At 38.1% G+C, this 14,194-nt stretch overlaps 1 protein-coding gene across 1 annotated transcript in view; it reads left to right on the top strand.

The window, feature by feature from the left end:
* The window catches only part of VPS50 (VPS50 subunit of EARP/GARPII complex), a 137,748-nt gene that overhangs the window by 22,619 nt on the left and 100,935 nt on the right, over window positions 1–14,194 (top strand). The window contains exons 3-9 of the mRNA XM_004007717.4: window positions 77–199; window positions 1,536–1,607; window positions 3,788–3,841; window positions 4,632–4,702; window positions 5,671–5,788; window positions 5,873–5,908; window positions 7,703–7,785. Of these exons, the coding sequence (XP_004007766.1) occupies window positions 77–199; window positions 1,536–1,607; window positions 3,788–3,841; window positions 4,632–4,702; window positions 5,671–5,788; window positions 5,873–5,908; window positions 7,703–7,785 (557 nt within the window). The remainder of the gene's footprint in view (window positions 1–76; window positions 200–1,535; window positions 1,608–3,787; window positions 3,842–4,631; window positions 4,703–5,670; window positions 5,789–5,872; window positions 5,909–7,702; window positions 7,786–14,194) is intronic.

Consider the following 14,194-nt stretch of genomic DNA (forward strand, 5'->3'; position numbering starts at 1 on the left):
GATTATTTATTTCTGTGCAGATAGAATTATAGCAACTACAAGTGCTATAATTGTTCTGTTTTGTTTTCCCTTGAAGGAGGAATTCCGAGAACTCCGAGAACAACCTAGTGACCCTCAAGCTGAACAAGAACTAATTAATAGCATTGAACAAGTGTATTTTTCTACAGATTCATTTGATATTGTTAAATATGAACTGGAGGTAAAAAAAATTCATTAAAACCTATCTAAAGCCAATTTTGTTCAGTGACTTAAATTTGTGAGTGAAATATGAATGGTTTTTAGGATCATTGTATTTATTTTTGATACTAGGACTGATCTGTGGTAACCACATTGTGATTAAGTGAACTTTCAACATTGTCACAAAGAGATGAGATTATTTTTTTAAATGTAAGGTTAAGTGCAGCTATAGGATATTGGCCCAAGAAACATTTTTGTATTTTTCGTTTTTAACTCTCAGCACACAATTATGTTCGTGTACTGCCTCTGTCTTATTTTGCGTTGGCTAAATATGTTTAGGAAAGCTCTGAGACTTTTAATCATGAAAGTATATTTACATCATTCAGTTGTGATAAGTACCCCTGTGCCATAATGTTTATAACTTTGGCATTTTAAATTTATAAGAATTAAAAAAAAGAATAGTGAAATTCGAGTTTTAGGTGAAACCAAATGCTGTATGCATGCATGCTGCATATGTAGTACCTAGAGTTAGCACCCAGCTTATCTGGAAGTTTCATCACCAGTTGACTGAGACTGGAGGTCTAACCTGGTATTTCCCCATCTTCACCACGGCATGCATTTTTGTTAGTTCCCACACTGTCCTCTGGGCTTCCCTGGTGGCTCAGATGGTAAAGAATCTGCCTGAAATGCAGGAGACCTGGGTTCGATCATTGGGTCAGAAAGATCCCCTGGAGAAGGGAATGGCAACCCACTCCAGTATTCTGGCCTGGAGAATCCCATGGACGGAGGAGCCTGGTGGGCTACAGTCCATGGAGCTGCAAAGAGTCAGACACAGCTGAGCAACTACACTTTCATTTTCACACTATTCTCCAGAGTATGTATAATCTGTGTCTTCAAATAACCATCACTATCACACTACACATGTAGGGGTTAATTTCCATTCATAGTATTTCAGAGGGGAAGTAGGTTTTGAGTTCTCTCGTGGATGAATAGGGAGATACTAGTGGCTGGTAGAGTGGGGAATTAGGGTTAGGAACTTTCTCGCATTCTCCTGTTACAGGCATTGGAAGCAGAGTTTCCCAGCTTAGGGGCCAAGAGTCCCCACAGGAGTGGGATTCCCAGGAGGTTGGAGATGGTGGCAGTGGAGATAGCAGAGGGAGGGTGGAGCTTGAACCCCAAAGGGTTAGTACCACAGATGCAGGCTGGTGTCTGGGGTCTAGTGCGGAGGTTAGGAGGATGGGAGGAGTGGGGTGTGACACTGTTTTGTATGTGCAGATTGTAATTCCTGACTTAGGTGTGCAGGGAAGTGAAACTATTGATTTTTTTTTCACTCTTTATTTATGGATTTTTCCTTTTAGAAGCTCCCTCCTGTTCTCAATTTGCAAGAATTAGAGGAGTACAGAGACAAATTGAAACAACAGCAAGCTGCAGTAAGTAAAAAACACATTTCTGACAAAACTGTAAAGGAAACACAACAGAGAGGTGTAATGTTTACAGGTTTTATGGTTTCACTAACACACTAACGTTTTAAACAAATCTTATTATTTGACATGACTTTGACTCAGATGATACATTTATATGTATTCAAATTTACTATTCAGTTCCCTTCATATTACTTGGATAGATTTGCTTCTAGAACTTGGTATTCTTTCTCTGGAATCCTGAACATGATGAAAGAATTTTGAATTTATTTTTTTCAAATTACTAAGTACCCGCTTAGATTGCTCCTTGTCACATGGTGTGTGACTTTCCTATCCATAGTTTTTTTTTTTTAACCCACAGTTTTATGATAGATAGAATGTTCTTATATCAGAGCAGAGGTTCCCACTTCTAGTCGAAAGGTCCAAAGAGAATACAGGGTTAAGATTCAGAAAGTCTGAACTGCTTTCACTATTAATCGTGTGACATTGGGCAAGTCACTTTGCCTTGCTAAATCTCTTGTGTCATTTGTGAAGTAGTGGGCTAGGCCTGCATTTGACCTAATGATGTAAAATTCTGTGATTTTCTATTTTCTTTGCGTTAGGCTGAATTCCTTTTATAAAACCCAGACTGTACTGTAGGAGATTAAATAATGGTAGTAAGTAGTCTTGTTAATTTTTTAATACATGTATTATTAAAGATCATATCTTAAATTAAAATGGCTGAGACAAATAAAGGAAGATATACTTCCGTATCTTTTGTGTTATATCCAGAGGCCTCAGTGGGTGCTGGGATCTCCTAGAGGCTGGTAGCAGTAGCGTGGGGAAGGGCCCTCAGCAGCAGAGGGTTGTGTAGTAAAAGCATGTTGCTCTTCTGGAGACTTTGAGCTCAGTGGATGGTGGCACCTTTTGCCTTTTGGTCTCAGCGTGTTTTAATGTGTACTCCCCCCGCTTTGTAACTCATGTGGTAGTATTCTTTTGGGAATGAATCCCACCACAAGGGCCATGTAGCACAGTGGCCTTTGGAATTTGATCAACCTGGCCTTGAACCGTGACCTTGCAGCTTACTGGGGGTGAATTATTGCTGTGTCTAAGATTACACCCCCTGGAAAATAAGGAAACGTGTCACCCATTTCAGTAGATTGTCCTAATTACTAATTGAGGCAATGCAAGAAAAGCACTCAGCACACTGCCTGGTGCCGTGGAAGCTGACAATAGCCACATGGTCTATTTAAAACAAGAAAAATGGAAAAACCCGTAACAAAAAAAGCAATGAACACACACAAATGCATGAACGAATGACTCAGAAAATGATTTGGTAAGATTAAGTGGGTTTCTGTCTGTGTACATCTCTACAAGTTCCTGTCTAAACAGATGTGCCCGAATTCAGAGCAGATTAGGGAAACCTGAAGGAATGAATGTAGCAGTTGAATGCGTGTGTAGTGGTTTGTCCTCAGCCGCGTTGGGGCAGGGGATACGATTGTGTTTCCTGAGCAGATGGTCACTAACTGCCTTCCGTGCCCCTCCGCGTGGTCACGGTCATTGCTGGTCGTGGGACCCCTGCAGTGCAGTGCTGCAGAGGCCCCTGCGATTGTGAAAGAAGAAACTTGTGTTCCCGATCATTAGAGTTCTACATTGCATACACTCTCGTTATTCATGAAACTGACCAAGAAACCTTTGGTACCTTCATAGCACTCCAAAAAGCACATTTTCGGTTTTTCAGAGGTAGCGGACCAAATTGCTGTTTGTCTTCTTGTGCACTGCAAACAGTTTAAAGGGGACAAGGATATTTTCTGTTTCCCAGATAGTATTTCCATAAATTGAATAGTTTAACCTTTTTTTTTAATCTTAAGAAGTCTGTCTTTTGAAAGCAAATCTGGTACCCTTAAAGACGGATAGACTTTTGCACATGTTAGTGAAATCAAATAATCAAATAATGATACTCATGTTATTAACAGTAATAATGACCGTTTATTGAGTTTCTATTAAGGACCAAGTATTGTGCTGCGTGCTGTACCTCTTTTACTAAACTCATGGCCAGAGACGTGTGTGGCCATAGCATGCCAGAATCTGCTGTAGGAGTGATTGAGAAGCCCTGTTGAATGTTCTTGCTAAAACTTTAAATGTCAAATGTAATAGGAAGCATGAGGCTTTGTCTTTTATTTCCTTTGTTTGATTGCATGTTCTTCTAGGTCTCTAAAAAAGTAGCAGATTTAATCCTTGAAAAACAGCCTGCTTATGTCAAGGTAGGATAATATTTGTTATTTTTAAAGTAAAATATTAAAAGTGTTTGAGTGACTTATGCTTGGAATTTGAAATATTTATTCTTTTGTCTGTAGTTTATAGCAACATATTAACTGTATTTGGGTTGTATTTGTATATGGTTTTTTTCCTCGCATGTGGGGAATTCACCAAACTATGAGAAGTGAAAGAGTTTTTATATCTAACTCTGGTCTGTTTGGTTTTCCTAACTGGAGAACAGCCAAGGAAAATTGCTTCTGTGTTTTGTAACTCAGAGCATCAACAGTGATGGGTCATTCTGCCTTTAAAATATGATAAAATTGGAACTGTCTCTTTGAATCTGCCTTGTCATCAAAAAAGCAGAGACTTCAGAATGCACTGAGATATCTGTGTTCAAACGAAGCCATTCACTGTAAAAGCATCTTAGCAAACAAGTCACGTTTGTCGTATTTGTTATTATCTTATGAAGTTCTCTTGGATAGAAACATTTAAACGAATATATCATTAGTATTTATTTATGCCCATCTAAAAGAGGGTGGGTCTAGATTTCCTTACAAGCAATCCTGCCTAAATATTTTGTGACATGCCATGATGAAAATCAATTCAAAGTAGTTATCTAAAATGATTTTTATGAAAAATATACCAGCAGTGCACAAGTTCAGGTATCTTTGTTGTAACTTTGCTTATCAAGCAGGCTTCTTTTGAAACCCACTGAAGTTTTTGTTAGAGAACCATATCAATAAGAAAGAAAAGTGAAATGCCTTGCACAGTAACCTATACCTCGTCTTTCCCTAGGAACTTGAAAGAGTTACTTCATTACAAACAGGTCTTCAGTTAGCTGCTGTTATCTGCACCAATGGGAGGAGGTATTGTGTTTGATGATGCTTTGTTCTTTAAGCTAAATAAGATTTAAGAGAAACTTTCTTGGAAAATTGAGTTTTAAAATTATGATTGTGGTTTCTAGAATGCCATTCATTAACTGAACCTACATAATAATCTATAAACTGCCCTAAGAAGGTGTGTGGGAAATGTTTTAAAATCTAGTTAGGGATTAAAAATATTAGTTTTTTTTTTTTTAATGTGGGCCATTTTAAAGTTTTTATCAAATTTGTTACAATGTTGCTTCTGTTGTTTATGTTCTGGTTTTTTGGCCCTGAGGTATATGGGATTTTAGTTCCCCGACCAGGGATCAAACCTACACCCCCTGCTTTGGAAGGTGAAGTTTTTAACCACTGGACTGCCAGGAAAGTCCCCAAATATTAGTGTTTTTGTATTGCTTAAATCAGTGCTTCTAAAACTGTCTTTGGTGAAGGACCAGCCTTTTTTTTTTTTTCTTTAATTTTCAACATGTTACAGATTGTTGTTTTTATAAAATGCAATAAAAACAAATTTCTAGAATAAATTAAAAAAAAAGACAAACACATATAAAATACAGTTTCATTTTTTCTATTATCAGATTCATTAAGCATAAAATTACCATGTCAACTTTGGCTCTGTGTGTTTAAAATTTTTTTGGTTAGAGTCATCAAGCATAAAATTGTTTCGTCAACTTTTGCTCTACATGTTTCTAAATGCTTGCTCTCAATTTCTGTACTTTTCTTGTGATGAACTAGTAACAGTTTGAAGTTTGGTAGCAGACCACCTACCACTCTGGTAATGCTGGTTTATTTTGAGCTATTGAACAGATTGGTCAATCTGTTCAATCGGTCAGAGGACTCACAATCCCCATTTTTAAGAGCAGTCCAGGATACTGTCTCATTAACTGCCTAATTGTTTTGTGTGTATAGTGTTCTTATTCTAGAAAAACTGAACTATTTATTGCTCACTTTTACAGACACTTGAATATTGCAAAGGAAGGTTTTACTCAAGCTAGTTTAGGCCTCCTTGCAAATCAGAGGAAACGTCAGTTGCTGATTGGACTTCTGAAATCTCTGAGAACGATAAAAACATTGGTATATACCAGTTCCTTTTTAAAAATTAAAACTTAATTTTACGGTTGAAACAGGTTTTACCTTTGCATTTCTGTTATTTTTCAGCAAAGAACAGATGTCCGCTTAAGTGAAATGCTGGAGGTAAGTTTACAAGGCTTGGAAGTTTGGTGCTCCTCATAATATTAGAGAATTATTGTGAAAAAAACTCAGATGTGCATTTTTCTCACATTGGTGTATGGTGTAAAGAGCATTTTTAGACAGTAAAGGACCTTACTGTTTCTACTCTTGTGCATCTTTTTCTATTGACATGATAGACTTCATTCAGAAAAATTTATTGGGGGGAATGTTCAGTGTGTAAGCAATGTAGGAATGTTAATTTCAGTATGTTTCCATTATATCTGGGCCCAAATAGCAATGAAATTACCTTTTGCATGTAACATAAAGTAGTACTTTGAGGAAGAAGGCATGTATTAGTTATTTTGGTGTCTCATATATATACATATATATTTTTAATTACTAATTTAAAAATTTTTGGCTGTGCTGAGTCTTTGTTGCTGCACGAGGGCTTTCCCTAGTTACGGCAGATGGCAGCTACTCTTCGTTGTGGTGACTTCTCTTGTTGCCGGGCACGGTCTCTAGATGCGTGGGCTTTGGTAGTTGTGGCATGCAAACACGCAGGCTTTGCTGCCCTGCCTGTCCCAGACCAGGGACTGAACCTGTGTGCCCTGCATTGGCAGGCAGATTCCTATCCACTGGACCGCTAGGGAAGCCCTCATATATATACTGATTTTCTGAGTGAGCCATCTGTTTTCTCTTCAATGGCTTTCTTAGCATTTTTATATACTTCTGTTACAAGGTTCACCAAGGCCTAATGGGTTACGTGTGTTTCCCCATAATTCTCAAGCACCTTTAGGTAGGTACTTTGTCATGATCTCAGCATCCCCTATGGTTTGAATTGCCTTTGTTGAATTTAGATATGAACTTAAGGAACATTTTTTTTTGTAATGGTTTTCTGTTTAATCACTGTATTACTTTTAAACTATTGCCACTAAACTATGGTTTAAGAAATCCATATGAAAAATTAATTTGGCAGTAAATTACTCTGTTCAGGGGTTAAAAATATCCTGAGGCCATTAATGAATATTTCACTTTATTTTCCAAATGTATTTAAGAATATTTATGGATTCATTGATGGTAAAACTGTTGAATGTTGATAGCAAGTAGAATAAAATAGGAACATTTTTTATATAAACACCACTGAAAGAAGATATGTTAACAGTTAAAGAACTCCCTCTCTCTGAAGCAGCTTATACTTCTGTGTAGGCTTTACTCACATGTCATGGTCTCAGAGGGCTATTACTGTGTATTTATGGGCATAACGTATTTTTTTCCATGCTACATTTTAGGTCTGGAGCTAGTTGCTTTGCCATATTTTACTATTTATCTGTTGTTGGTATTATAATCTTTGAGAAGAATTAAAGCTTTCTGGTAGTGTAACTTTTAGATAGAGTGTGAACAGAGGTTTATCCTTTTCAGAGGCTTTTAAAAATGATTGTTGTTTTTGCCTGCACTGGGTCTTCATTGTTGTGCGTGGGCTTTCTCTAGTTGTGACAGGTGGGGCTACTTTCTGGTTGGGGCGCACAGGCTTCTCACGGCCTTGGCTTCTCTCGTTGCGGAGCACAGGTTCTAGGCGCTGGCTTTAGTACTGTGGGCTCAGTAGTTGTGGCTCAGGGCCCCTAGAGAACAGGTTCAGTAGCTGTGGTGCATGGGCTTAGTTGCCCAGCGTATGTGGATCTTCCCGGACCAAGGATGTAACCCGGGTCCCCTGCATTGCAAGGCGGAGTCTTAACCACTGGGCCACCAGGGAAGCCCCTTTTCAGAGTCTTTTAAGAAAAATGTTTCCGTCCTAATGACTTCTGTTGTTGCTCTCTCCAGGAGGAAGACTATCCAGGAGCTATTCAGCTGTGCCTAGAATGTCAGAAAGCTGCCAGCACTTTTAAACATTACAGTTGCATAAGGTAAGCTAACATCAAATTTTTAAAGCTGACTCTGCCATCAGTTTTAATATAGGAGTTGTGTAATATACAGTGTTAATAAACATTGACAATTACTAAGTCTGTATCCTAGTTTAGCTTTCTTGTTTATAAATGGACAGTACAGTAAAATAGGACTTCTTGATGGCGCAGATGGTAAAGCATCTACCTACATTGCGGGAGACCTGGGTTCAATCCCTGGGTTGGGAAGATCTCCTGGAGAAGGAAATGGTAACCCACTCTGGTACTCTTGCCTGGAAAATCTCATGGACAGAGGAGCCTGGTAGGCTACAGTTCATGGGGTCAAAAAGAGTTAGACATGACTGAGCGACTTCCCTTTCACTTTTCACTTGCACAGTAAAATAACAATTCTTAAGGTTTGAAAGATCAGATAGATACTTTTGAATCCTGTTTCCTGTAACATCATTGTAACTCTTCTTTTCATATTTTTTTCCAGTCTTACTGATTTCATTTTTATGCAGTAGTAGAGAATAAATTCATCTGTTCCTGTCTTCATTGCACCTCTTGGGAATTCTTCCTCCTTAACTTTGCCCAGCTTATAAATATTGAGAGTGTTATCACAGTTTGTTTTTCAGATCCAGATGGTTCAACTGTTGGCTCATCATGATAAGAATTCGTTTGGAAAATTTTAAAGCGATGTGATTGCTTATGTAATTGTCGTCTTTGTAATATTTAAGTGATTATGTAATTAACGTTTTATATCTCCTGTTTGTTAATGTATTACATCTTCTGTTTGTTCGTGAAATGTGCTGTTTGAAAATAGCTGCTGTATCTTCTGCTCTGAGTGCTCACTTTTTAAATGGATTTTGACCTGTTTAAAATGAAGCTTTTGCATTAGCTGTGACAGTACCTCACAGGGGTAGGGGTGGGCTCTAATCCTCATGTGTAATTTCTGTCATTCCTCTGAAACCATCGAAAATAAACATACAGTCTAAGGAAAATAGCGAGGTTTCCAGGCAAGCCCAGTTTCAAATTAACTTTGTACTAACCTAATGTATGACTAACAGAATGTAGCCTGTTAGTCTCTCATGTATGGAGATTCCAGCTGTCAGTGAGCAGGATGCCCTGATGTTCTAGGTGTTGATTCCTTGTAACTGAAAAGATGAAAGGATTGTGATAGAGAGAGTACAGCTTTGGATTAATTTTTTTTTTAAATATACTCACACGTAGATCTCTACTGGGTATGGAGTAACTGGATATTTCCCCCTAGAGATGATATTTTTCATGGTTTTTGTTTCTCTAGGATTATGCATTTTGAAGCAACATACTTTTTCTTTGATTAGGAAACACATAGTTGAGTAGCACCAGTGATATTTGGATTTTATCCATTTTGACAGTGATTAACTGTTACTATTAAAAACTTGATTATGTCATTTATATTTATTAGGTTGGATGAATAAAGTATTAGCTCTAGTATGTGAATATACTTGAACCATTTCTAGCAGGGCCTTCTGGCTCCCGAAGAAGCATAACAACCATTTGCTTCATTTCGTGATGATATGTCTGTTAGAATTTCATATTCTAAGTTTCTTTCTGGTTGGCTTAAAATAATTCAGGCAGCTATAAATCTATTGAATGCTTATTATATGCCAGGTGCTTTGTTTTGGAATTGGTTGTCTAGTGATGAATCACAGAATCAGTATAATCCTTGGTCTTCAAGATGGACTTGGATTGAGGTAGGCACAAGTAAGATGGGGCTTTAGAGAGAAGGAAGTTGAGCATATGGTGGAAGCATTGGGGTCTAATTCTGCTTAGGAGTCAAGACTGAGGAGGATGTGACGGAGGTGCAGGAGGGTTTAGCTAAATGAGAGGATGTGGGGTTGTGGATATGAGATTATGGGTATTGTGATGAAGTTCTTTGTTGCAGAGATGTCAGGCAAAATGAGGACTGAAATTATCTATTGTATTTATAGCAACAAAGAAATCAGAGTTGATCTTGTTGGGGACAGATTTGGTTGAAGTATGAAAGTGAAAGTGAAGTCGTTCAGTCGTGTCTGACTCTGTGACCCCATGGACTGTAGCCTACCAGGATCCTCCGTCCGTGTGATATTCCAGGCAATAGAACTGGAGTGGGTTGGCATTTCCTTCTCCAGGGGATCTTCCCAACCCAGGGATCGAACCCAGGTCTCCCGCATTGTAGGCAGACGCTTTACCGTCTGAGTCAGTACAGGATGAGGAAATTTTATAAAGAGGAAAGATGTGGAATTGAGAGGGAGAAACCTGTGTTTGAAAATCAATGGGAAAGAGTGAGAGATTGAAAAGAAGAGAGACCGTCCTAATAAGGCTTTGTAGGGATTACAGAAGAGATTGACGTTGAAAAGGTCCACTGTTCTTTTATAATAGGAAAGAATGAATGTGGACATCTGGTGGCAAGAAACTGAGATGACATGTTGATACTTTATTTTTTCCATCAATTGCAGTGTTTACTTTAGCTTTGTTAAAGGAAGTATCTTACTTGATGAGAGTTAGCTATAAAAAATGTTTTTGAAAGAAACCCTTATTTGGGTTTTTTTTCAGGCACGAGGTAGCCTCTAAGCACTTTTTCACTTTTAGGTATATAGTGATGTGTGGAGGAGGTGTGACTACACTTATCTCACCTGGTGAAAAGTTTTGAAATTGAAACATCTGTAATGATGATATAAGTTGATCATCGTTTTATTTTAGATGTACAGAATGCAAGGGTCATGCTGTGTTTACATGTCTGAGTCATGCAGGCAGTAATAGGAAAAGGTTGGCATATTCTGGAATTAGATAAAAACAGATGCACAGACACACTGAAATGTCCTAAGGAATTCATTGTAGTGGGATTTTTACCTTAGGTTTCCTGGAAATTTGTTAGAATTGTGTTTTTAACTTGGCAATTTAGTGACAATGAATTGTTTGGTGGTGATGACAGGCCCTCCAGCAACGATTCTTCTCTTCCATACACAGCGGTGTTTCCTTGTCCTGCCTAGCTCAGTCCCCTTCTCGAATCTTCACCTCTTAGGTCACCCATTTGCTCCTAATTGGGAGAACCTAAGCTTCTTCATTTCTTGTAGATCATACGATTTAGGATATAGCTATAGAGTTAATTGATATCTAGGAGAGATTGAGTCCACAAAAATGAAAGGAATTTTATTTCATTGATAATTTCTTTTAATTTTGTGTTTATTAATTAGATGGGCCTTTCTTATTCTATGCATTTTCTTCAGTTAAGTTCAGTTCAGTCACTCAGTCGTGTCCGACTCTGTGCGACCCCATGAATCGCGGCACGCCAGGCCTCCTTGTCCATCACCTACTCCCGGAATTCACTCAAGACTCACGTCCATTAAGTCCGTGATGCCATCCAGCCATCTCGTCCTCCGTTGTCCCCTTCGCCTCCTGCCCCCAATCCCTCCCAGCATCAGAATCTTTTCCAATGAGTCAACTCTTTCCATGAGGTAGCCAAAGTACTGGAGTTTCAGCTTTAGCATCATTCCTTCCAAAGAAGTCCCCAGGCTAATCTCCTTCAGAATGGACTGGTTGGATCTCCTTGCAGTCCAAGGGACTCTCAAGAGTCTTTTCCAACACCACAGTTCAAAAGCATCAATTCTTCAGCGCTCAGCCTTCTTCACAGTCCAACTCTCACATCCATACATGACCACTGGAAAAACCATAGCCTTGACTAGACGGACCTTAGTCGGCAAAGTAATGTCTCTGCATTTTCTTCATTTTTCTCTTTTTCCTCTGGCCTTATGAATACAGTCAATATTGAACCTGTTCTTGAGCTCTCTCATTGGTTCAGACATAATTCACCAGCACTTTAAATGTTCTTTCCATTTACCTGGAGCTGTGAATTTAGCCAAAGGCAAAATTTAATCTTTTGCTTAGATCTGAGTGATTCAAAAGTGAAAAATCATTTGACACTCTGGTAATCATAGAGTAGTAATTAATTTCCAACTCAATTCACACTCATTTTCTTTAACATTTAAATTTATTTTGTATTCCTATTAATGATTAGAGAGTCAAGAAATACTTTTCTTAGCAGTGTCCTTTAAGAGAACCATTCCACAATTCCAAGTGTTTTGGAATTATCAGGTAATATTTGGTGTCTTTGTTTTTATGTTGCAGGCAAATTCATCTGTACAGTGGGTCTATTCATACACTTGATTTTTCCTTAGTAGATTATATGTTCCTCTCTTCTTTCCTAATCACATTGCTCCTTTATTGGAAATAAAATATTTGATAGAAGGCAGAGACTCTGTGGCCTTAGGAGTAGATTACATGGAACAAGTGAGGGTGAATTCTTATGATTCTGAAAGTAGAAAAAGAATTTACAACTTTGCTTCTGCATAAAAAGGCACTGACTGTATACCTAATAAATTCAGGTTACATGACTGTGTAGTTTAATACATGAAGTACCAAGTAATTTGGTATCTTGCTTAATGTGCTGTGTTTCAGCATGACAGAGTTATATGGTTAGGATTGATCAGGAATAGGAGTCAGAGTGTGTTTATCTTGAAGTATGCCTGAATAAAGCATTTAATTTCTTTATCACTTGAAATTTATCTAGATTAGTTTCATGGAAAGTTACTAAAAGTCAAAACTTCTTTATTGCTTTTTAAAATTCCCTTTGAAAGAAACTATGTGAATGAATCTTGGAGCATGCTAGATTATGCACCAAAAAAGTTCATGCACCACCTGAACTAGTTTTGAGTACTGCATTTTAACGTAGACAGCTGTATTTAATTTCTTATAATCTTAAAATGTCCTTTTTTTCCCCCTCAGATGATGATCTTGGCAGTTGAAAGAAAATTGTAGGTTGTAGACCCTTAAATCATTGAATAATGAGTATAGCCTTTAGGTACAAGTACAGCAGTACTTTCTCTCCCCAGGTGTCTAATTGGTAAAGAATCCACCTGCCAAGCAGGAGACTTGGGTTTGATTCCTTGGATCAGGAGGATCCACTGGAGAAGGAAATGTTGGCAACCCACCCCAGTATCATGCCTGAGAAATCCCACGGAGAGAGGAGCCTGGCGGGCTATAGTCCATGGGGTTGCGTAGAGTCAGACATGACATAGTGACTACACAACAAACAGCAGCAGTACTAGGCACTGTTCTTCTCGTGTGGCCCTTGATTCCATCTTAGCAAGCAGTGTCTGCTCTCTCTTTCTTTACCCTTGGGCGAGGGGAACCCAGGAGCCTCACCTGGAGTGATGAACAGTGAGTGTTTCTGCAGGATCACCCGACCTGCTCAGCTAGACTCACATGTAGGTCTGGAGTCCCTGTTGCTTGGGCTGAGTTATTGACACCATGCTATTCTGACACCACCCCCTTTCTTATCTTTTATCTTGTTCTCTGCCTTCCTCCTCCAGGCAGTAACATTTAAAATTAATGTAAACTGAAATCTACATAAAACATGACACTTGAACAAAGTGGTCTTAAAAGGTGAAGTTTTTCTTTCTGCCCACCCATCCTTCCCTTTCCTACTCCCTAGAGTAAACCATTTTTTACAGCTTAATTTTCATCCTACCAGATTTCATTGTAATTTAAAAGATTACATTATAATAACCTTTTCCTGATTTATCGATGTAGATAGTTCTCGATAACTCTGTTTACTCCCCTTAATAAAAAGCAATAAGAGATAGGCATGTGGTGTACTTCCTTTTACTTCTTTTCACTTTTCCATCTTCCAGGTTTTGTTAGTGAAACTTATTTCTACTTGGTCAAGTTTATAACATTTATATTCTTTTCACAACTAGAATTAAATGTCTGTTTTTTTCTAATAGGTTACTTCTAAAAAATTAATAGAAGTCATTTTACTATATTATGGATATTTAAATATTATTATCTGCAGAACTGAGTGGTTGGATGTATGAAAAAGGAAAAATAATCCTTTGTCTCTAAATGAAAATCCAAATCCATAGTGTTTTTCTGTTTCTGTTGAACATTTTTCACTTTTGTAGGTTCTACTCAGCTTCTGTCATCTTTGTAATATTCCATTTTTGTGCATTTCTTTGTTGTGTGTTGTGAGTTACCTCTTGGAAATTTTTTTTAATACAGGATACTTAGGGGGTAAATTTTCATATTTTGAAATGACCTTAATTTAGCCCATTCATGCAGGAGGAAAAGGGGGCATCAGAGGATGAGATGGTTGGATGGCATCACCGACTCAGTGGACATGAGCTTGAGCAAACTCCAGGAGTTGGTGATGGACAAGGAAGGCTGATGCGCTGCAGTCCAAGGAAAGAGGCAGACACAACTTAGCAACTGAATGACAAATGATTGAAAGAAAAATTATTTTTTTTCCTTAAAAAATGGAAGGCATTGCTTAGCTGTCTATTCCAGCCTCCTGTTTTGAAGGACAGAGTCAGATACTACTCTCCTTCTCATTTTACCAAAGAAATGATGTCTT

Source organism: Ovis aries, chromosome 4, assembly GCF_016772045.2.
Source record: "Ovis aries strain OAR_USU_Benz2616 breed Rambouillet chromosome 4, ARS-UI_Ramb_v3.0, whole genome shotgun sequence".
In the NCBI taxonomy this organism is placed as follows: Eukaryota; Metazoa; Chordata; class Mammalia; order Artiodactyla; family Bovidae; genus Ovis; species Ovis aries.